The sequence below is a fragment of the Dermacentor variabilis genome, chromosome 6 (genome assembly GCF_050947875.1).
Source record: "Dermacentor variabilis isolate Ectoservices chromosome 6, ASM5094787v1, whole genome shotgun sequence".
In the NCBI taxonomy this organism is placed as follows: Eukaryota; Metazoa; Arthropoda; class Arachnida; order Ixodida; family Ixodidae; genus Dermacentor; species Dermacentor variabilis.
The window spans coordinates 142788645-142811801 of NC_134573.1; the positions used below are offsets into that span (position 1 = coordinate 142788645).

Below are 23157 nucleotides of genomic sequence, written 5' to 3' on the forward strand. Positions count from 1 at the left end.
GTTGTCCATAGGGGACATAAAAAATGTGCGACCCCCCCCTCTCCGCCTCACCCCACCCTAGGCATCTGTAAATCAATGTATGTATGTATGTATGTATGTATGTATGTATGTATGTATGTATGTATGTATGTATGTATGTATGTATGTATGTATGTATGTATGTATGTATGTATGTATGTATGTATGTATGTATGTATGTATGTATGTATGTATGTATGTATGTATGTATGTATGTATGTATGTATGTATGTATGTATGTATGTATGTATGTATGTATGTATGTATGTATGTATGTATGTATGTATGTAAATCAGTGTAGATCCTTATAGGCGGTGCCCACCTATAAGGATCTGCGCAACTCGTAAGATTGAAGAGCTCTGCGCAGCGATAGTCCTGGCCATTCTTCGCTGTTTAGTTTCCAACTCTGGGTGATGGAAAGGTGCGAGCGGGTGACTGCGCCAAATGCATGGCTAATGCACAGCAATTTCAGCCTGGCAAGACGGTGCCTGGTCGTCAGCAGTTTCTCTTCTCTGTAATAAACTCTAGCTAGGTTGCTTAAAACACAGTTCATTTACCCAATAGGGCGGCAAGGGCTAACACTAGCCCCGTGCCAAACGCCGTCATCGAAAATGTTCAACGAAGCAGCGATGGGCTCGGAGGTGGAGGAGGGCAATTTTCAGCAAAGTGCGTCGAACGAATGAGTGGACAAACCAGTAGCCTCTTCCTACCGTAGCACCATAAGTACATAAAGCTACCCCCTCCCCCCCTCTCTCTTCATGTTTTAGTCCCTTCGCCCCCTTTTCCTATGTACAGTAGCGAACCGGACGCTTTTCCGATTAACCCACCTACATCATTTTCTTCAAAGTCTATCCCTCTCTCTTTCCTTAGCTTGTAGCGTTGGCGCTTTATTATTACGATTATTTCGGTCTTCGTAGCTCTGCAGTAAAGTAGATTTAGTAACATCCTTGTGCTTATAATTCGCAAAAAGAATAAGAAAAGAATGGAATTTCTAGTGCAAAATGGAAGTGCGGACTCATAGGCGACTTTCGAGTTCAATTGTGGCTTCACGGCACGGCGTATGTCACTGCTAAGAAGCCCCGTATAAAGGCGAACACGTTGCATGGCTACCGTGAAGTCGTGCGATGTTTCAACAGAGTCCAGCAGTGAAAGTCGGTGACGTGTGAATCCACGAAGCATGATCGAGTTACGGAGCTTTGCTTTGAACCGAAGAATTGTGCTGGGTCAACTTCACAAAGTTACGCTTTTGTAATGCACCTGTTCGTGTGGCTCATAACGCTCTTTATATACAGAGGCTGGTCATACCAACGAAGCTACGGTATTTCTGGAGTGATTGGCCACATCTGAGCATGCGCAAAAGAGGATAATTATCAGCAAGGAGGCGCGAGCAAAATTGGCATTCTCTTTCTTTTGAGAAATCCAATACTTCCTCCATAAGGGTCATGCTGCAGCCACTTCTTGTTTTCTCTCTCTCTCTCTCCCTGTCGTGACGTTGCGTGACAGACATTGCCCTTGAGGTGTAGCTTCAGTAGGCTACCTCATACATCCATTGAGATGGTCGTGTCCCCTTCGAAGCACTCGTATAAACGCGAACTTGCTATATTACACTCTGTTGTACCTTAAGCCTTTCAGTGCTCGGTTCATACGTTGTGAACCGTCCTCTAGCTACTCCCTGTGTCCTCTCTACCCCTTTATCCTATTTTCACCATTTCTCATCGGAAGGGCACACAGCGCTGTATGCAACTCTTGCAGATGGGATGACACCATGGAACACATTACGTGTCGCTGTCCAACCTATAACTCTCATCGACATGTTCTGTGTCTTAGCCGCTTAGACGACACACCGTTCTCGGAAGCTAAGATGCTGGAACCCAGGGCACGGACCTCTAGTATGAACAAGGCAACCAAAGAGCTAATGCGCTTCTTGAAAGCAACCGGACTATACTCGTGGACAACTTTCTGTGGCAATGAAGGGGAAAGCTACGGAGGCAAAGCGCGAACAAGAGAGAGCTCACTTCCGAAAAGAGTCCCGTGTTTTCATCCACGTTACATTAAGCTAGGGAAGAAAAAAAAACATAAACACCTTATTAGCAGCAGTTAAATAGGGCAAAACAGACCAGTGAGTGTAAAAGTTTACCTATTTTGCAGCTTTTCTCTTCCGCGTCTGAGCAAACGCGAAACGGTCGCACATGGAAACTGCGTCGTTTCAGGTCTCTTCCGAGCAGCCAAAAGCACTGTCAAACGCTGGCGGACTACTTGGCACGGTAACACATGTGCATAAGCTCCGCCCCCATAGCTTTGCCTTCATTGCCACAGAAAGCTGTCCGCGAGTGTAGATAAGCGCTAGTGACTGGACATTCGTTTGCGAGGGCGCACCCTATCACTTTCCTACTCATTTTTCTTACCCCCTTTCTTTTCTCTTCCACACGTGTAGGTTAGCCAACCGCGAGAAACCTTGTTTAGCACCTCTGTCTTTCCTTCTTGTCTCTTTCACTTTTCCTCTGCCTATCTCGAACTACCCCGTATGGCGCTGTTAAGGTGTCTTTACACTAGGCAGACAGCCCTTACCAAACTTCGACTGAGTGACCGAACGATATACCCAGTAGACTTTCTCTTCTTTTAATCTTTCCGTCCTCTTTTCCCTTTCCCCAGTGTAGGGTAGCCAACCGGGCTCAGTCCTAGTTAACCTCCCTACCTTTCCTTTATCATCTGATCTCTCTCTCTCTCTCTCTCTCTCTCTCTCTCTGGTGTTTCTATCGACCTCTTGTTGCGTTCAACAAACTTTGCTGCGAGATTCAATGAGTTAGAGCCACCCTTCAACACATGTTGTGGGGATGTGAAATACACCAAAATAAAATGGCAGTCTCCCCAGAAAATTTACGGGCGCGGTGGTCGGCCGTGCTGCTCAGCTCAGAACTCCAAGACCAACTTTGGGCTGTCCAGCGAGCCAAGGAAGCCGCACGGGAGCAGCAGCTCCCAGTGGCCATCTAGGCGGCCCCAGGTCCGGGCCTCCCAATCGCCGGATTCCAAATAAAGTTATCACACACACGATTTTGGCGAGGAAGTTACAAACGGCTCACACCTCCATTTTCATAAACTATCCATTCTATCCCACAAGAGTGAGTGAGTAAACACTCTATTTGAAAAGAAGGTATTGAACAGTGGCCTACAAGAATTCCTTTACATGGCACGTTATCACTTGCGCTTTGCATTTCATCGTGTTCCATGTTTCATTTATTATGCATCGCGGAAATCAACCCTCAGAGAGTTATTGAAACTATGTCGCGTGTTTATTGACGTTCTGTTGCATTCAACAGGCTTTCTCTTGATATGCAGCAAAATGTCACGCTTGGTTTTTCCTAGGGAATGGTGTACATGGCCAATGTGTGTTACATGCTCTTGTAGAGGCGGCATTATCCCAAGTTCCTGCTTGAAATTCGCTGCGGAGGGTACTTCAAACGACGCATTTGTTAGCGCTAACACCTTCAGGAACGGCTACCAACGATACGACATGAAGGAAATTCGACGGCGCTGTTTTATGGATAATGAGTGCTCCGATATGGATAAGTCCAGCCAAATTAGTACATGGAGTGGCAATGCTTTGGACATCATCCACGACCCCTTCTATGGCGTTAGCCTGTTAAAGTGCCCTCACATGAGAGAGACAGCACTTACAAAAGTAGTTTCAAAATGTTAGTTGCGTTTCTGTTGATTTTTTGTTGTAATATGCATGGGCCTTTGTCCACGATACCTTGGCAGCACGCGTTTGTCCCTGCGTTGCGAAACATCCACGCGTACGTGCCGCTTGTTCTGTGGATGCGCGCTCACATAAAAGAGACAGGACTTGAAAAGTTATCACGAAATATTAGCTGTAATTCCATTGACTTTCTGTTGCATTCTATACATGTCTATTTTTACGATAACTACGCAGTGCACTTTTGTTCCTGCGTTGTGACACACGCACGATTACACGCCTCTTGTTCTGTTGAGGTACCCTCACATCGTTGAGACATCGCTTGAGAAAGTCATCACAAAAATTCAGTTGTGTTGCTATTGAGAGTGAATTGCATTGTACATTGTTCTCGTTTTTCGATAACTGCCCAGTGAGCGTTTGTTTCTCTGTTCCAAGCAGTGTGTCGGAACAGCAAAACAACAACAACAAAAACGTTAAAAAACCGATGTTTTTGATCGGAACGAAAACGTAACCGAAACGTTACTTATTATCTTGTTTCGAAGTGAAAACGAAACATTTTTTTTTATCAGCTTTCCGTTCAAAGGGAAAGTCGGTAATCTGAAACAACCGACGTCAGGCAACGTCAGCATTAGCGCTCATATCTCAGGCAGGGGGATAGTGCGAGCGATATATCCGGTCGAGCGCTCCACTAATCTGAGCCTGCCTCTCGGTGCACTGGCAGATTGACATCTTAGCAAAACCCAGGGATTGCGCGCTAAAGAGCTTGTGTAGTTTCGTTTTCTACGGTTACAACGCCTTGTTACCGAAGTTTAATCGTTCCTTTATGTTCGTTTCAGTTCGTTTTATGGGAGCAGGGGTGTCGCATTTCGGCGAGTACACTAGATGTCGTGCTGCTTGTGAGGTCATGTTCACTGTCTTGACTCAAGGCGCTGTGCGTGATCTCAAAATTCATAATTAACTTATTGAGAAAAAGAAATGCTATGTTTACCTTGCTTCGAAAATTTTTGCACTCGAACTAAAACCGTTATGAAGCGTTACGGAGCTTTCTTTTTTTGGCCCGGAGCTGACCCGGAACGGAACATTTTTCAGTGGAACGAAACTAAAACTAGAACGACAAATATCTCGTTCACGCACCCTGGTTGAAAGACATGCACGCGCACATAGCCTTTGTTTGTGTGCGAGTGAGTCAAGTATCTCTCTAGAAACCTCGCCCTATGTAGTCTTACAAAAAAAAGTGCACTAACAAATGAGTTTCTGGAATTCGAATGGCATTGAAAAAGGAAATCGCAGCGCAGTGCCTTTGTTTCTTTTTCTCCTGTCACCGCAGAACGTAAGCCAATTGTCTGAACTTGGCACAAACGTTTGTTGACGTTGTTTCGGCAAAAGTACGACCATGCGACTTTATTTTGTTTCGACGTTTTTTTTTAATAACGAAGATATGAAGCGAACTCGCTTCTTTCTGGCGACAGCTGTTCTTTTATTTCGGAAATAGCGCCATGTATCTTGGAACTGTCTTGCTCTAGTGAGATAAAAACAATGCAGGTTGCCGTTCTTTAGGCTTCCAATATGAAACATACCTCGTTCAGCTTTAGCAATTAAGTACGTATAGCTACAGTATTGTTCTTAAGTATGTACTAAAGGTTACGCTGCTGCGTCGCAAGAAATGGCAACAGTTAAATACTGAATAATCCTAATTGAAGATACGCAGTGCTTTCATAAAAAAACGCCTATACGACCTCGTTTAAAAAAAGTTCAAGTTTAAAAAACTGCGAAGTTGGCGCCTTTGTGAGCTGTTGTTTATAATACAGCCTGAGCACACTCTCTGAAGCTTGGATGCTCCAGTGCTGTATGTTTATACTATACTCGCAGCGTACGTGCTCCGATAATGCCAGCGTCAGTGACACTTTCTACTACTGAATTGCACAATGATAAGCATGTTTGGTTGCTTCACTGAGTTCTCCCGGAACACTGTTTTTACCCACGCCCCCCTTTACGCAGGACCTCTGGAGAACTAAGACCGCAGATTTCCTGGAATGGCTAAATCTGTAATTCAGCCCACACGAGCACACATCAGGATTCGAAACCCACCATCGGACATATTTGCTTATTTTATTTATTTCTAGTGGCAAGTAGTGATCACGGGAACCGTACCATTAGTGAGTTATCTAGAACTCTTGGTGTGACGCACTGTGATGTTTCTTTTGAATGCCCTGCACCTTCAATATGCTTCTTTACAACGCTCTCTCTCTTTTTTTTTACAAATAACTAACTATGGAGTGCTGGTTTGGGGTACAGCCACAAATTAAAATATCAACAAGCTTGCATTGTTGCAAAAGCGTGTGGTTCGATTAATGTGTAAGTTCCCATACCTTTTTCGCCCGGGAGACTTTTTAAATAAAACATAGTATCTTTAAGGTCAACTCCACGTACAATTATAATTTGTGTCGTCAGTACAACTTCGGTTTAGTTAACAGTAATGAAGCACTCGCAAAACTAGCTGGACTAGAAACAAGCATAAGAAAATATGACACAGACAAACCGGAACACTGGCAAATTAAGTAAATGTCGCACACCTTATGGCAAACACATGCTACATTTCTTGAGACCCACAATACTAAATGAAGTTAGTAGAGAACAGCCCTTTCATATCTCGCAAATTTCATTCAAAGAACTACGGAGGGTGTTACTGGGAATACCATAGTTACCAGGAACTCATTCATGACTGTGTAAAATCTTGCTGATTGTTTATTTCATTTGGTTGTTTATCGGAAATGTTTGTGTAAATTACTGGCACGTGGCATACGCAAGCATGTTTTATCTGTACCTGAGCCATGCACAATGCCTTGTATATGTCGACATGTGTGTAGGGTGGCCAGGTCCTCTCATGCAGTTTTAGCAGCTTTTTCTTCCTGCTCTCCCGCAACATTGTTGCAAATAAACTAAACTTAATCTAGTATCTCAATTTATCCATAGAAGGCCAGAAACAAAAACCGCGAAGCGGGGAGAAGAGCCAAAGAAAAATAACACTTAAGAAACAATTACAAGTTGGTTTGCACAACTGGATCTAAGGACGATTTGGCGCTCACAGAGAACCTGGTCACGTTTGTGCTCAAAGGCTTGCTCAACATCAGTGGTGCGTGATGAGCTCGAGAAAATATTGAAGCAGTATAACAAGTCTTTGTGATTGTCACTTTACAAAGTGCGATATCTATCTATCTATCTATCTATCTATCTATCTATCTATCTATCTATCTATCTATCTATCTATCTATCTATCTATCTATCTATCTATCTATCTATCTATCTATCTATCTATCTATCTATCTATCTATCTATCTATCTATCTATCTATCTATCTATCTATCTATCTATCTATCTCAAAAGGAAATTGTTCATGCAGTTACCCAACATCTGTAGACTCGTATTTCCTACAGCCTGCATTTCTTTTTGTTGATGCGAAAGCATAAAATGACCCGTTGAGCACAAAAGCCGGCGTCTGTCATTTGTAGGAGCAAAACGGCAGCTAATTTCCATTGCCTGCGGCGCCCCGTCATGAGCGTGCCTGGACGGAGCAGAGCGGGCGAAAGGGAACACATGCTGCCGCCATAGCGCGCCAGGTGTAGCCTGAGGGGAGAGGGCGTCGCCGCGACGCCACGTCACTCTCTCTCGTTCTCAGAAGCCTGTGTTATCTGCGCGTTCCTTGTCCGCGCAAGCTTTGTCTTACCGAGGCTCTAGCGCCTCGATAGGACCAAATCAGAATGCGCCAAGCGTCTCAACGCCCTCTGTTACGTTTCGCCTACGACGCGCGGTAAAGCCGGCGCGGATGCAACGGACGCCGGGGCTTCGTTCAAAGCGGCAGACATTTTGGCCCGTTCGGCGCCGCCGCTACGCCTCCCCGCCAAGCGCGTCCAGGCCTGTTCTAATGCCACGTGTCTTCATGTGCGTGTGTGTGTGTATGTGCATGTTGGTGCCCACGCTTGTCGAAGCGCGGCAGCCGGGGAGAGGAGCTCCCCCCCAACTGTGAAGCGAGGGGGTCTGACCGGCGCCGACACGACGTATGAGCCACCTTCTCTTCCCATTGTGCCCCAGCGGCGCCGGCACGACGGCTGCGCCACCTTATCCCATTGTGCCCGAGCGGCACAGTCACGTGCTCGTCTATAGAGGGGTTCCTTCTTGCCCTCAACTGCGAGAGTATAAAAGCAGCTGCCCCCGGACGCCAAGAGGCTCCGATTTCTTCTGTTGAGTAACGTGCACTCCCGTCTCTCTACTTCGGTCAACCTGACCGCCAACTCTTTGCGATGTTAGAATAAACAAGTTGTTTTGTTGTTACCAGTCGACTCATGCTTTGCCGGGACCTTCGGATGCTTCCAGTTGTACCCCAGGCCGCCAGGCCAACGCTACCCTTGGGGCTTGCGACCCAGGTGCAACAACGGGCGTCAGCGCCGAGTTCCCAACAACTCGTGCCAGCGGTGCGATTACAACACCTCGTTTGCCCGCGGGGACTTCATAACTCGAAGGACCGCTCAGCGGCGTTCCAATGGGCATTTATGCTTTCGCATTCAAAACTCACAAGAAGTCCTTAGGTGTCCCCGGATTTTTTAATCTTTCCCTCTTATCCCTACCCCTGCCCCAGTATAGGGTAGCCAACGGTGCACGTCATCGATTAACCTTCCTACCTTCCCCTCTTCGTTTCTCTCTCTCTATATATGAAAAATGCGGAGACGTTTGCCTTCAAGCTAGACTGCCGGCTACTGACATTGGAAACGTGACTCAACCTGAGCCTGCTCTCGGGGCAGACTGCTGGAGAGGACAAGGTGAAGAGCGGTGAAGCGGTGAAAAGAGGTGAACCCAAAGACGGTAGAAAGGGATGCAAAGAGGGTAGAAAACACACACACACACACACACACACACACACACACACACACACACACACACACACACACACACACACACACACACACACACACACACACACACACACACACACACACACACACACACACACACACACACACACACACACACACACACACACACACACACACACACACACACACACACACACACACACACACACACACACACACACACACACACACACACACACACACACACACACACACACACACACACACACACACACACACACACACACACACACAGCCAGAACGTAACAAGTGCGGCGTACCAGAACGAGGGATGGCACGCTACCTGCCGCAAGTAGCATGCTCAGCAAGACCTGAGACATAAGCCATTGTATGGCGAAGTAGAGCATTTGGCATCGTTCGGAACGCACCGGCCTTGTACCGCCTTAGCTTTATCTTTAGCTGTGGTTGTGTGATGGGAAGCTCTTTAGTAAAGAGAGACTTACCACCCGTACGCGCGGTCTTCTGCACACGTCAAGAGCTAAGTTCGTTTCCCTAGGAAAAAAAGTAAGAAACTTCCGCGCGATGTAGGGGCTAGGAATAGGACTTCTTGCGAGATTTGTAAATTGAAATGAGATCACCTCGTCAGTAGCTACAAGTGGTTTACGTTGTCAGTAGCCGCTTTACTGCGCCTCATAAATAGATCATTTATTATTATTTAACTGATTATTCTAAAAATAAAGAAATAGAACACAAACTGTTGTTTCCCGACGTCTACCATTCCGAATTATCCAGTTTCTGAAAAATCGTAGTTTCTTTTTTGAGTAGCTCATTTTGAGAAATGTTTGGCACTCTTCGAAAAAACAACCCTTATCAGTACATATCGATTCAAAAGCATTTGATGCAGCCGTCAACTTGTGGTATAGGCAAGATAAAATCACACGCCATCTGTAGTTTCAAAGGTTTGCCTTTTGTGCTTCTCCTGCACGTTTGCGGCACGCATATCACGTACGTAGAGTCAGTCATCTGCTCGCCTCTGAGTCTCAAAACTCTATCGCATTCACGTTTCGAAAGTGCAGTCCATCGCTGTAATTAGGTCTGTAACTAACACTTCGGTGAATGAATCAAGTGATGCCGTTTGAGGAAGCGGATGGGCGCCTGATGACACTTATCTCCTGGGACGTTAACAACGCGGAGTGAGTCCACTTTATAATTTCGTGGCTTGTCAGAGCACAGGCGTGGCTTCACCACTCTGAGATAGCCGTGGATCGTCTGAAGGCGGGTTAGGAGTCTCGCGCATCGATTTGAATTTTGACGTATCGTTGCTTGCGCCTACATCTGTTCTTGCAATTACAATTGAACGTGTTAGAATCACATAACGTGTTGCTTCTTCCAAGTGCGTCGTCCCAGTTTGCTTGAACGCGACGCGACAATAAGATGGTTTGATGCGCTGTCGCATTCGCGCGAACGGCATAATACGCTAGGAAGAAGGAAGAAACGCACGCTAGCAACTCTGGCTGCGCGGCTGGCATTGTCTTCAATGGCATTGTTGCCGATGAAGTTGCCGCAGCAGCTGTGTAGCCCCTGACGTATCTAAGGCCTTGGCCTTTATATAGTTCCAGTCGCAACGATAAAGTTGTTATTCTTTCCCGAACAAAGAAAGCCGTCGCCATACAGAGAGAAGTTCCGGAAAGTCTGAGCGGACACTCTCTTTCAATTGATTACCAATATAACCGATCGCCAGTTCAGCTGATTAGCTGTTGAACTGATTGCCGGTCCAACTGATTACCAAGTTGAATTGACTGCCACTTGAGAGATCTGCAAGATGAGCACCCTCAGAGAGACCTGCTCTGGGTTGCCCCTGGACCCTCTGCCTCCGCCCAGGTCGAGGAACCCCAAAATTGCCCACGCTCCCAATAGAAGTGCTCCGCTCACATCGGAAGAGACCGAGGTACGTCCTGACGTTGATTCTTGTTCTCGATAAACGAGTCATGCTGCTCTGTAAACCCTGAGGATACACCCAGCTTCGAGGTTCCCTTTCACGTTATGTCACGCTTCTGTGAATATAGATAAAGATGAATGCACAAAAATGTCTCACCGACACACATGTAGAACGAATCATTATAAGCATATGAGACCAATTATCATAAGTTGCAGCACATTGAAGTCTTCTTAACTCTCTCTCTCTCTCCCCCCCCCCCTCATCCCCTCTGTAACCGGCGGAGGCACGGAATAGTCTGTCTCTTGAAATTGTAAATACGAAGTGTGTCGATAAGTACAGCGATCATAAGATAAGAGTAATATTTCAGTTGATAGTATTGAATTCTCTATAGTGTTATTTCGTATTTTCTTAATATTCGCTCGCACTCAAACTGTTGATTTGTTGTTTATTTTTTATTTGCTTCTTTAATGGCGTTTCAGGGACCCACGACCTGCAATATCTTGAAAGGCCGAACGTATCGATAAAAAAAAGAAATTATACACGAAAGCAGTCTGGTGCAGTGCACGTCTTTAACAACAACAACAACAACAACAACAACAACAACAAAAAGCAATGTAGCAAACATACGAGCACTAAATAATGGAAACAGAGTAAGAGAATCGGTGCCAAGGAAGGCAAACGCAGGCAGAACTTGTGGAAATAAACTGCTTTGTAAAATATTTTACATCTTTAAAGGTGGAATGATATACAAGCAACTTTGACGCAACTTAATTTTGGCAACTTTCTAACGTTTTAGCAACATAGGACCTAACTTAAAGAAAACAGCAATATTACACCTGCGTATTATTTACACGTCCGTACGCTTCGGCGCCTGCATGTGTGGACCATGTTTCGGTGAGATTCTCGGCGGAAGCAAGCATCTGACTTCACACGTGAGGTAATGGAAGCGTAGTATACAGGGTGTCTCAGCTAACTTTAGCCAAGGTATAAAATTATACCGGAGCCTCCTGGGCGGACGTGCCCAAATGCGTGTTGTGGGTAACTGTATGGAACAAGTCACACTATTTGTTTGCATTCAGCTTAACTGCACAATTAGTCAAGATTAGTTAACCAACTTAGCAAGTATTAACGTTAGAAGAAAAAAACTTGCAATGAAAAAGTTGTAGAGCACTCTTAGCAAGCATTTAATTCAGCAGCATATTTCCCTCTTGCTATATATATATATATATATATATATATATATATATATATATATATATATATATATATATATATATATATATATATATATATATATATATATATATGTATATATATATATATATATATATATATATATATATATATATATAAGAGAGAGAGAGAACAGAACCTCAAATTTTGCCGTGTCTCAATGGTTTTTGCGCGGCATTCTAGTGTTAAGGGTGTGAGATATTCGACGGCGGAGCGGCGACGAATCCTGTGCACTGAACGTAGAAGGCTTAACGTTAATGTAATTAAACGTAATGATGCAGTGTAACATTTAGAGAACAATCAAGTAATGGGATCGCCGTCACTAAGCAATGGTGAAACACCGGGAAAGAGACACAAATTGCAGCAGACGCTTGGTATCCGGTTACAGGACAGAAATAAGTGAATGACTTCCACTTCTTGCAGTTGCAGCTGAAAGCCTTGTCTAAACGTCCACACAGTTGTCCATGTAGTCTAAAAATATTACCGTACAACTGAATGTCCGCATGCGCTAAACAAGCAGCACTTCCTTTTTCAAGTGTCACGTCGGCTTTTGCCGAATCCGAAACCTTGAAGAAGATCAACGAACAATTCTCGAACATCGGAGCAAACGTACAGCCGCGCCATGAGGAGAATGTATAGGATCCGTACGAGCTGATCGAAACGTAATGACAACTGCGATGGTCGCGTTCTGTTCCGTTTTGACGGTTGTTTAAAGACGTCTGCATGCCCATCCTTCGTATGCACTGCGTCGTAGACTTGCAACCAGCAAAGTGGGCTCGAAAAGGATCATGAGCACCGCTTAAACTCTTTTTCTTGTTTATCATCACACAGTCGGGGCAGTCCATAGAAAACGCGTACAGACGTATTTCCATGAAACCCATGGACAACCATGGGCAGTCAACGAATGTATTGCTTTCCTTTTTTGTATTTCCGGTTGTTGTTTATGGACTATATACTACAAACAAACCATGACGTAGAGATAAGGTGTATAAAGATTGTAGCGTGGGATAGAGAGCTCACGAAAATGGTTGATTTAAATCAAAAACTGACGCCAGGAAGAAAACCTATTGGGGAGGTCATGTGATACCCAGAACGTATAACCGGTGGCCTACCGAAGTGATAGAATGGTTGCCAAGAGAAGAAAAACGGATTCAAGGGCAGCACGAAATCAGATGGAGCAAGGGAATATATAGAAATCTGCAGTCGAGGATAGATGCATGATTACGGTAATCGGAGATCTCAGGAAAATGTATTCATACGGAAATATAATTAAATAGGATAACAATGATGATGAGTTGATGTTCGTTTTGGGAGAACTCCAAGTAGTCTACGAAATACACTCTTAGTTACCTTTGTTTGGAAATAAAGTGCGTCGCAAGGCGAAACACACTTCGAATTTATAAGCAGTGTTCTCACAAGCGCATTTTATCTCCGCTTCTCACCCCCCCCCCCCCAACCCCTTCTTTTTTGTTTACAGCGAAGCTGTCAAGGGTTGCTTTCCTCAGTATCGTATCCACGTGTAGAAAAAAGAAAAAACTATTATCGTCAACATTGGCTCCAGCGTCGTCTTCCACAGCTGTCCCGTTGGCGCTCCTCGGTACTACCGTGCGAACGCGTTCGTCGTAATCAATCAATCAATCAATCAATCAATCAATCAATCAATCAATCAATCAATCAATCAATCAATCAATCAATAAATAAATAAATAAATAAATAAATAAATAAATAAATCAATCAATCAGAAACACAAAGACGTAACCGATAACTGAGAAATACTTTAATGAACCGGTCGGGATTTACCCAGTGATAAACACCGGGGCCGCACCTTTCAGCTTCGCTGGTTAACCATCTGCACGGTTGTGCTTGGGCTGACAGGTTTTCTTGTCTTTTTCAGACGGCCCTCAAGAATGCTCTGCGGTATTTCCCTCAGACACTTCATGAAACGCTTGCGCCGGAGTTCGCGCAGGAGCTTTCGGATTACGGCCACATCTACATGTACCGCTTCGTGCCCGCCATTGCCATGAAGTGAGCTGTCCTTCATTACGCACAGTAACGGGGCTGGAGATGCACACGCATCGCTTGCACGCGCGCGCGCGCGCGCGCGCGCGCACACACACACACACACACACACACACACACACACACACACACACACACACACACACACACACACACACACACACACACACACACACACACACACACACACACACACACACACACACACACACACACACACACACACACACACACACACACACACACACACACACACACACACACACACACACACACACACACACACACACACACACACACACACACACACACACACACACACACACACACACACACACACACACACACACACACACACACACACACACACACACACACACACACACACACACACACACACACACACACACACACACACACACACACACACACACACACACACACACACACACACACACACACACACACACACACACACACACACACACACACACACACACACACACACACACACACACACACACACACACACACACACACACACACACACACACACACACACACACACACACACACACACACACACACACACACACACACACACACACACACACACACACACACACACGAATGACTATAATAATTCGTGCACGTACATGTGCGTTTCAGTTGGCATGCGACATTTATAAGATATTACGCTAAATTTAAGTGCCAACTACACCTGTGAACACGCCCAGAGTACGCGCCCATATCGCACCAACGCAAGCGCTTTCATTGTATGTATTCTTCGTATTGATATTGACATAAACAGCACCTCGTGAGAAACTCTGAGTTATGTTAAAAAGAAAGGACGTTGAAAAGGTGCGCAGCATACATGTTTCTAGCAACGGCATAACAACTAAGTGCACTTCATAAGATTCAATTGCAACTGCAGTTGAACATTACAGTAGAATGTTCTGCTCTTAGAGGGGGAGGGGGGCTAGGGTTCCGATGATTGGACGTTCATAGCACGAACACGAGCCGGGCAGAAGCGCGTTGTGTGGTATGTGCGCTCGTGCTCTTGTCGTACTCCTGCACGCGCTGTGCACGTCTAATCACGATGCCGTTCGTGTCCCGACAAGACTGCGGCCGCATTTCAATGTGGGCCAATCAGAGACGCTGTAGCAACCTCCAGGGCCAATCAGAGCTTTCAAGATGGCGAATTTGGCAATGTGGTGGAATTCGACATTTGACGCCTGGACTGCTTCGTACACCGATCGGGTTATAGTCATGGCAGCGCCAAGCCCTGCACCAGCGCTGTCAGATGGAGCACGATAATATACAACTGCACAAGTGGATGCAAGGACATTTAAGAGCTGTCGTCATTGTGAAAAGTTCAACGTGCAGCGGAAACCCAAAGAGCTTGTTAATGATCTCAACAAAACAGAGCGAGCTACACTATTTCGTGTAATCTCCTCACAGCGGCGCTTATGTTTTATTCACTTTCTCCTGCCACAAGTGCACCAAGGGCTCACTCTGCATGATTAACGTCTCCGCCTTTCATTTATCATTCGCTTTCTTTATACCATTTTTTCTTTCTCTCTTTTTTGCTTTCTTTCAATGTCCTGCTATCGCGCTTCTGCTGGCTAAGCTTCAACTCGACCAGTTCATTATAACGTCAAAGATTGGGCCAGCCGGTCATACACTTGATCCAAAACGTTACAGGCCGACTTAAGACAATATCGAAAACCGAAGACCGGACGAAGATAAGAGCTTGATTTCCGTCTGTTTGTCTCCCTCTGCTCTTCGGGTTTGTGCCTGTTTCTATAGTCGCGCTATAGGTCGAACAGCTACGTTGCTTTTCCTCAATGCATGAACCCTGTGCGCGGATGGATGGCTGCGATGTCTCAAGTATAGAGCCTGCTTCCAGCGTGCGCTGGCCTCAGCGCAGTGACGGATGGGAGAATCAATCAGGAGGCACTGCAGCCCTGGGCGCGGACAGATTGGTGCCAAAGTGACAAGAAGCACAGCGCGATGATCGGTCACAGAGCTCGAAGTGGGGATGAACAGAAAGATCGATGCTGAGTTTGTTTATTAGCTCTATGATAAGTTTAGCTGCTAAACAGCCGCCAATCAAAAATATTAGCTCGAGAAAACGCAACTGCAAAATATAAGAAAACGACAGATAAAACGAAAGAAAAGTCACAAGCTAAGAAAATAATTTGCAAACTAGGAAGGAAAACGACAGAAGATCGACAAAATAATTTTATTGTCTCAAAATAAAAGCGTATAAAAAGAAATTCTATGCGCGAACACAAAGACAGGTTATGATCAAACACAAAAGCTTTTCCTTGGCAAAAATTGGCAATGTATTGACACGTTTACGGGGAGCAGTCCTTCGACTTGCCATTGGTGGCTTTTTTGCCTACGCTCCCCGACATTTGATGTGCAAATAAAGGTTTCGATTTGAATTTGAAGGGACGAAATTCCATCGCAGCCAGCAGGAATGTCACGGACGATCCAAAGGAGCTCTGCGTAACAAGGGACCTGAGTTTCTCTTATAATTTCTCTTTCTCTTTCCTGAGTTTCTCTTTCGCTTTAATATACTTTGTACTTGTCGCTGCTTTATTTTCACTTAAATTTATAACAAGGTCGCATATCTTTTTTGTCGGCTGGATTGCTCGCTAAAAGATCGTCCGTGTTGTTTTCGTACTAGTAATTCATTGTGAAATATGTTTGCCACATTTGGAAGTCTCTTTAGAACTGAATTTGTGTTGTACATACCTAATGAGGAATGGCAAAGGGCGTCTTTTGTTTCTGCCATTCATCTTGCTTGATGTGTTTGTGTCATTTAGGCCTGTTTCGCATTTCTCTCCAAAAGCTTGTTTTAGATGCAACGGTAAGCCTTCGCAAAAATGTACCATAAGGAAGTGCGTTTATCGACTAAAGCCATGGCCTCGATCGATCGATCGCCTTCTTGGGTGTGCGAGCAAGCTGAATCGCTGAACCACCAGAAGTGGGCGTGACGAAAGCAATGACGTACGAACTGACGTACTATGACGTACTATGAATGCCGCGCGCACTTTGACGTCTTACTGTACTCGAGTTCAGTCGCGGGATACTCGTTGCTCTAGTGAGGAGTGTTACGATTGGCGTGTAACACCCAGGCCAAAAAGGATGCTCAAAGACCCTGCTCAACCGAAACGGAGGATGGATTTCTAATTTGCTATGGTTGTCTCGAGTGGTTGCCGGTCTGGCGGGCGCCCCGCAGTGTTTACGGGCTCCTTCGTGTGTGTGCGACCAAGGGGAGAGCCCGTTTCACAAACTGTGCGGCTCTAGGAGAGGCCCTTTAAGCGAACTGTCCGACTCTAGGGGAGGCCCTTTGCGCGAACCAACGTCGCCTCGAAGAAAGGATCAGCCGCCTACGATCCCCGACCCGCGGGTTGCCGCGAGCGGAGGCAAGCAAGTGCAACGCCGCCTAGGAAAGTGGGAGCAGCCGACAAGCACCGAAGGGACTCAGTGCATGTCACGCGTTACGTTGACGTGAGCAAGATCCCGCTTACGATTTTATCAGGCCTATTTAAGGGGCCCCGCAATGTACTTCTTAAAATTCATTCATTCTCTTCTTCTATGTCCTTCACCAACCGTTGAATAAACAGTGCAAAGTTTCGCACTAGAAATCGTCTCGTCCCTGCCTGGTCGCCATGGTCGACCGGACACCTGCGACCCGCCGACAACGCCACGCTGCTCAATAGTAACGCCGGTCGAGGTTCGGGAAACCGGCGTTACAACAGGAGCCGCGCTGCGCGTTTTGCGCCAAGCGAAACTGAAAGTGACCCCCCGAAACGATCTGTCGAAGTAACGCGACCCCCGTGACCCTTTCCCGCCAGTTCGCGTTACGAAGTCGCAAATTATCACTCCGGCAACACGAACTCAAAACACCGCTTCTGGCAGACCGACAACTGAACTGCTGACGCGCGTTTTCCCTTTTCCACTTCGGTCGCAGGGCGTACCCGATCCACGAGTACCCGGCCAAGACGAAGCAAACCGCCGCCGTGATGCTCATGATCATGAACAACCTGGACCCGAAGGTGGCTCAGTTTCCCGAGGAACTGGTCACCTACGGCTGCAACGGACAGGTGTTCTCCAACTGGGCACAGGTAAAAATAAAAACAAATTAAATTACGGGATTTTACGTGCCGCAACCACGGTTTGGTTAAGAGGCACGCCGTATTGGGGGACTCCGGAAATGTGGACCGCCCGGGGTTCTTTAACGTACACCTAATTAAATCTAAGCACACGGAGGTTTTCGCATTTCGCCCCCCATCGAGATGTGACCGCCGTGGCCGGGATTCGATCCCAGGACCTCGCGCTTAGTCGGCACAGATAAGCATGTGAGTGAGACCCTCCGCTCTCCAGGAAGGCACACTGGAGCGAATAAATATCATAGAAATTACAAAAGCAACTATTGCTATAGAGCTGAATCAACTATATAGCTGAAGCAACTAGCGCAATATAAGTATTGATAATGCGAAGTATTATATAAGAAGGTCTGGACAAGGTCGGGCAATGATCTTCAAGTTTTAGGTTTACCTTGAAAAAAATGTCGCTTTTACATCCGGCAAAATAATCCAACAATCTTAATCTAGACCCTGTAATGGCTATAATATTGAAAAAAAATCGCGAGGGTGTATACATTAGTTAACTAAATAAATTTAAATTAACACTCAATTCTTTGGTTTTGTGAGGCGCGTGAAGTGGTAAGCTAGCTTAAGAGTTTGAAAATAACCAGTCTGTTTTATATATACAGTAAGGGTTCATTTAGGGTGAGTCACGTGATCGTACGATAATTCTGGGGTCCTGATTCGTCTGGGAAGGAAGGCCACACCACCCGCAACAAAGTCCGAAGCTCCACCCCCTGCATGTATCCGGCACAATGATTGGACGCCGGGTGCCACTCGTCACCCTGCAAAGCTGCTCCTGCTCTCGGACTGCAAACATTCCTGGACCAAATAAGCCTTGCTTCTACGTCATGCGCCAGAACAGCCAGGTATAGGCAGCGCTACGCTAATCTAGCGGAACAAGAGAAGCAAGAACGTTTATATCGCGAACACGATAATAAGGAGCCACTATATAATATTTCGCACCGCGATAATTGCCCTTAAGGGAAATTCGGTCGCATCGTTTCGTCGTCGTCGTGTGCGTCTAGAGAAAGAAGATTGCGAGCAAGTTAACAGACTTGCAAGTTGCATTCCCTCATAGCCTAGTCAATTGTACGTTAACTTGCTCGCCCACATCGTGGTCATTCATTTCCATATCGCTTCGTATTGCCGTGCCTGCAGTTCTGGCTGGTGATGAACTATCTGTCCAAGATGGACGAGTCGCAGACGCTCGTCATGTACTCGGGCCACCCTCTCGGCCTGTTCCCGTCACCCCGGCCCAGTCCTCGAGTGGTCATCACCAACGGCATGGTCATCCCGAACCACTCTTCGCGCGAGGACTACGACCGCATGTTCGCCATGGGAGTCACCATGTGAGCAACAGCTTTCGCACAAGTGAACAACGTTAACACGCTCCTTTATTCCAGGCTTGTATACTTATTAACATAAGAACACAGGGAGTGCTGGCAAAAGTATATGCTGTTATTGGTTCCAAGTAGAGTAAACGTATTCCATAAGCGATTACGAAATTGTGGAAAACGAAGATAACATTTCACAGCAACCTATGGCTGCGCAAATGATGTTTCCGGCAATCACTTGTTTTTACAGTGCGATTTCTCGACCGAGATTTTTTTACAGCAATAATCTCACGGGTCCTCAAACTGCCCCATAGCAATAGTGTAATACGTGACCAGTGACGCCTCATCATCATTTGGTAGGCGAGCAATCGTTGAAAGGCAAACAGTTGCGAGTTTCAATAACTATCCGTCGACCTCATTGTGAAACTCCTCTTCCTTCGGCCTTTTTTCATCGTATCACGGCCCACTTCGTGTCCAACCAACCGTGCCCATACATTCACAGTTCCTCTTGCTGAACCTGAGAGACTGTAATCAGGTATCACTCAGGCGTCATATCAAGCAACAATTCTTTAACAGAAGTGGTTCATCCTAATCACCTCCATACAGAACACTGCGGTGGCGAGCAATTGCGAAATGGAGCGCTTGATTCCGCCGCACAGCCGCGCCACCGCTGTCTCCTCTTGTCACGTGCCCTTTTTACGTCACACCCCGCCAGTTGCTCCACCAACGCGTACCTTCCTACATCTCCGAAGGCTACATTGATCCTTACGTTGATGTCACATTAAAATCCTTGTCAGGACACTCGTGGTGCCACTATGTCAGGATCGACTCATCGACGCCTTCGACTATACACTGCTGCCAGGATCGGCCCGCATTACAAATCCTTGCGAGCAGACCTCGTGGACTGGGATTAGGATCGGTCCGCTCAAGCATTTACAGTACCTCAGGGATAGGTCCGTCTCATAATGCGTCAACGCCTGTATTTGGAGCTGTGGAGTGATGTGTGCGATGCTAAGTTCTTCTTTAAAAATCCATTTAACTGTACCGCGGTAACGTATGGAAAAGCCGGTTTGCTTAGTTATCTGGAAGCTTTAAATGACGAGGCATCGTGCTATTTACCTTAATAGCATTAATGAGGGTGTGCACACTCGGCAACAAATGTTCACGGATCACGAGACCTGAGAAAAAAAGAAAAAGCTCTCCACAGCCTTACAACGCAGCCTGGTATTTGAATTTCCAGCATCCACTGTAGTACATGCAAGCGCACTATTGCAGGCTGCTCGAAAACTCAACGCTTTCTGAGATTCAATTTTCCGTAAGCTTTTGTGGTCGACTGTGTGCAAAATCGGTCATCTATTGCGCAGTCTGTGGCTTGTTGAATCGCAGTAATAATTCAGCATTACAGTGACAATTCAGACTAACGACTTACTGTACGTCTGCTCAAGAAGATTTGCGTCTCGTAGAATAACGCATCTGCGCTGAATTTTTGTTGCATTTCCAGGTACGGGCAGATGACTGCGGGCAGCTATTGTTACATCGGGCCGCAAGGAATTGTTCACGGAACAACGGTACAGTGTTTCAACAACAGTATGACCTATACGGTGTCTTCTATATGACCTGCATAACCTTCTGTACGACCTATACGGCATGACGACCTCTACGGTCGTCGCGCCCGAAGTCGGTAGAGCTGCTACTGAAGTTATCACGTTCAAGAGGCCTATTAAATACTCTGATGCTTCTGGCCGTTTCCCATCCAATCTGGTTCTTTTTCGCCGTTTCCTTTCTTCCTCCGCTATTGTTTTCGTCTTTTCTGTCCCTATAGCCCTTGTTCTGGTGTAGGGTAGCAAACCAAAAACTTCTCTTCCGGTTGACATACCTGCCTTTTCTATCTCATTTCTCGTTTTCTCTCAACAACAGTACGGCACTAGCTTGGTTGACAGATCTATCTTGCAAACTTGAGTAACGACATTCATCTGCGTCCTCGCTGGCAGCTTTAAGCACTACGCGTCGGTTTCCCCGCTCTTTTCATCGTCATTCGATTACATACTAGGATAGACTTACCTAGCGACATAGGCAAAAAAGACCTGGCACAAGATCTTACAAAGATCTGAAACTGACACCTAATATTAGGCGCACTCGGTCACCTGTTTCTATAACAGCTCCGAGGTCTGTCCGTATACGCGCAAACATATTTAAGCGTCTTTCTCTTTAGATAATTAACGTATTGTTACCAGAGGTCGCACTCCCAGTACTCTTGCGACGATTGCAGATCACTGTGATGAACGCTGGACGCAAGTATCTCAAGATCGACGACCTCAGAGGAAAGGTGAGCGAACGCACACTTAATGAAACTTTGTTTACACATCGGGGACTTTTTTTAGCGCACACTTTAGCATGTTATGCATGAAACATCATGTACAGTCCGCCCTTCTAACACCCTGCATTTCTTGTGATTCGGCCATTTAGTGGTTCAGCGGGGTACTTTTTGCGGTTTAGCAGTTAAGATGCAGACCCTGTTGCACAAAGTGTTGGTGGTGTTGGTTACGTTAAAGGGCCCCTCAGCACGCCCTGTAGGGAATTTTTCATGTATAAACTTGAATTTGCAAAACGTCGCCACGGAACCGTTCTGCAGCAATATTAAAAAGCAAAGTTTTGTCATAGCCTAGATAGAAGCAAATGAAACCTCAAAAGCAATGGAGCGAGAAAGCAAGCTATCCTCTTACGCACGCTATAAAATAATTTACACCCTTTAAGAGTGAATAAGGGTGTAATTATGACCATAACTCACAGCCGTATACCTTTTTTGGGTGGTGTAAGAGTGTGAGTTATAGACCGATTTACACCCTTATGCACCTTTAAGGTGGTAAATTGCGTTACAATGCAGATGAGGCTTTCTCTCTCATTGCCTCAACCAGCGCCCGCAAGCACCAAGAGTGGCATTCCTCTCCTGCCGTCTCTCATTCTGGAGCAGAAGGCCCACGTGACGTTGACGTCACAACCACTGCCGCCGAGGAACGCCGTCGAGGAAGCGTTCAACCACAATAACTTTCAATTATCCAAGCGTTTACTATATCCAAAACAAGAAGGGTAAAGGGTGGGAGGCTTCAAGTGTTGTAGGTGGTGTCGGCTTTGCATTGCTCCTTTGGGACTTTAGTCTATCAGAATCATGCTAACAAGCCTGAACCAACTCGAAGCCGTATAGAGAAATCACATCACAGCTAAGAAGGAGAAAAAAGGACTAACCACAAACTCGCAAGCTATATGCAAGACTGTATGCCCTAATTTTCAGATCTTCGTGTCATCTGGTCTCGGGGGCATGAGCGGTGCCCAGGCGAAGGCAGTCGTTATCGCAAACGGCATTGGAGTCATCGCAGAGGTATATATGCATCACCATTCACCGTGCGCAATGTTCCGTTTCAACGCAAAGCGTTATTTGCCTCGGAACAGGCATTTTGTGGCGTGAAGGCAGCTTCCTGTCTCGCCTGATTTCCAGCCTCTTAAAAAAAATTAAGATGTTACATTGCATGTAAAAATGTGAGGCCTATTGGAGCCTTGAGCTACACCTCCTTCTGCATGTTTAACCAAATGTGTACGATCCCTCGGGCAAATAAAATTAACATGCGTGGCGTAAACAGAACGAAACGAACAACCCACACGTGTTTCCTGCTATCACGGACTGTCATGGGATGCCTAGCAAGTGGCAATTTACCTAAATTACGATGCCTTCTTCCAGTTTCTCAGGGACACTGTTCTCGACTACTCTAGTCGCTTGCCACAGCGGTGTGCTGTTGTGCTACGTGTTCATGACGCATTCAGTATATCGACCACGTCATCCGGAATATCACGCTGCGCATGCCATTGAATAATGTTTCTCTCTTTCCTACCTTCA

The 23157-nt window shown here is 45.9% G+C and overlaps 1 protein-coding gene across 1 annotated transcript in view; it reads left to right on the forward strand.

Moving 5' to 3' along the window:
* Window positions 1-10212: 10212 nt before the first annotated feature.
* LOC142585373 (urocanate hydratase-like) overlaps window positions 10213-23157 on the forward strand; it is a 46594-nt gene continuing 33649 nt past the window's right edge. The window contains exons 1-7 of the mRNA XM_075696093.1: window positions 10213-10528; window positions 13647-13777; window positions 17757-17910; window positions 19093-19283; window positions 20770-20836; window positions 21538-21594; window positions 22558-22644. Of these exons, the coding sequence (XP_075552208.1) occupies window positions 10403-10528; window positions 13647-13777; window positions 17757-17910; window positions 19093-19283; window positions 20770-20836; window positions 21538-21594; window positions 22558-22644 (813 nt within the window). The 5' untranslated portion in view covers window positions 10213-10402. The remainder of the gene's footprint in view (window positions 10529-13646; window positions 13778-17756; window positions 17911-19092; window positions 19284-20769; window positions 20837-21537; window positions 21595-22557; window positions 22645-23157) is intronic.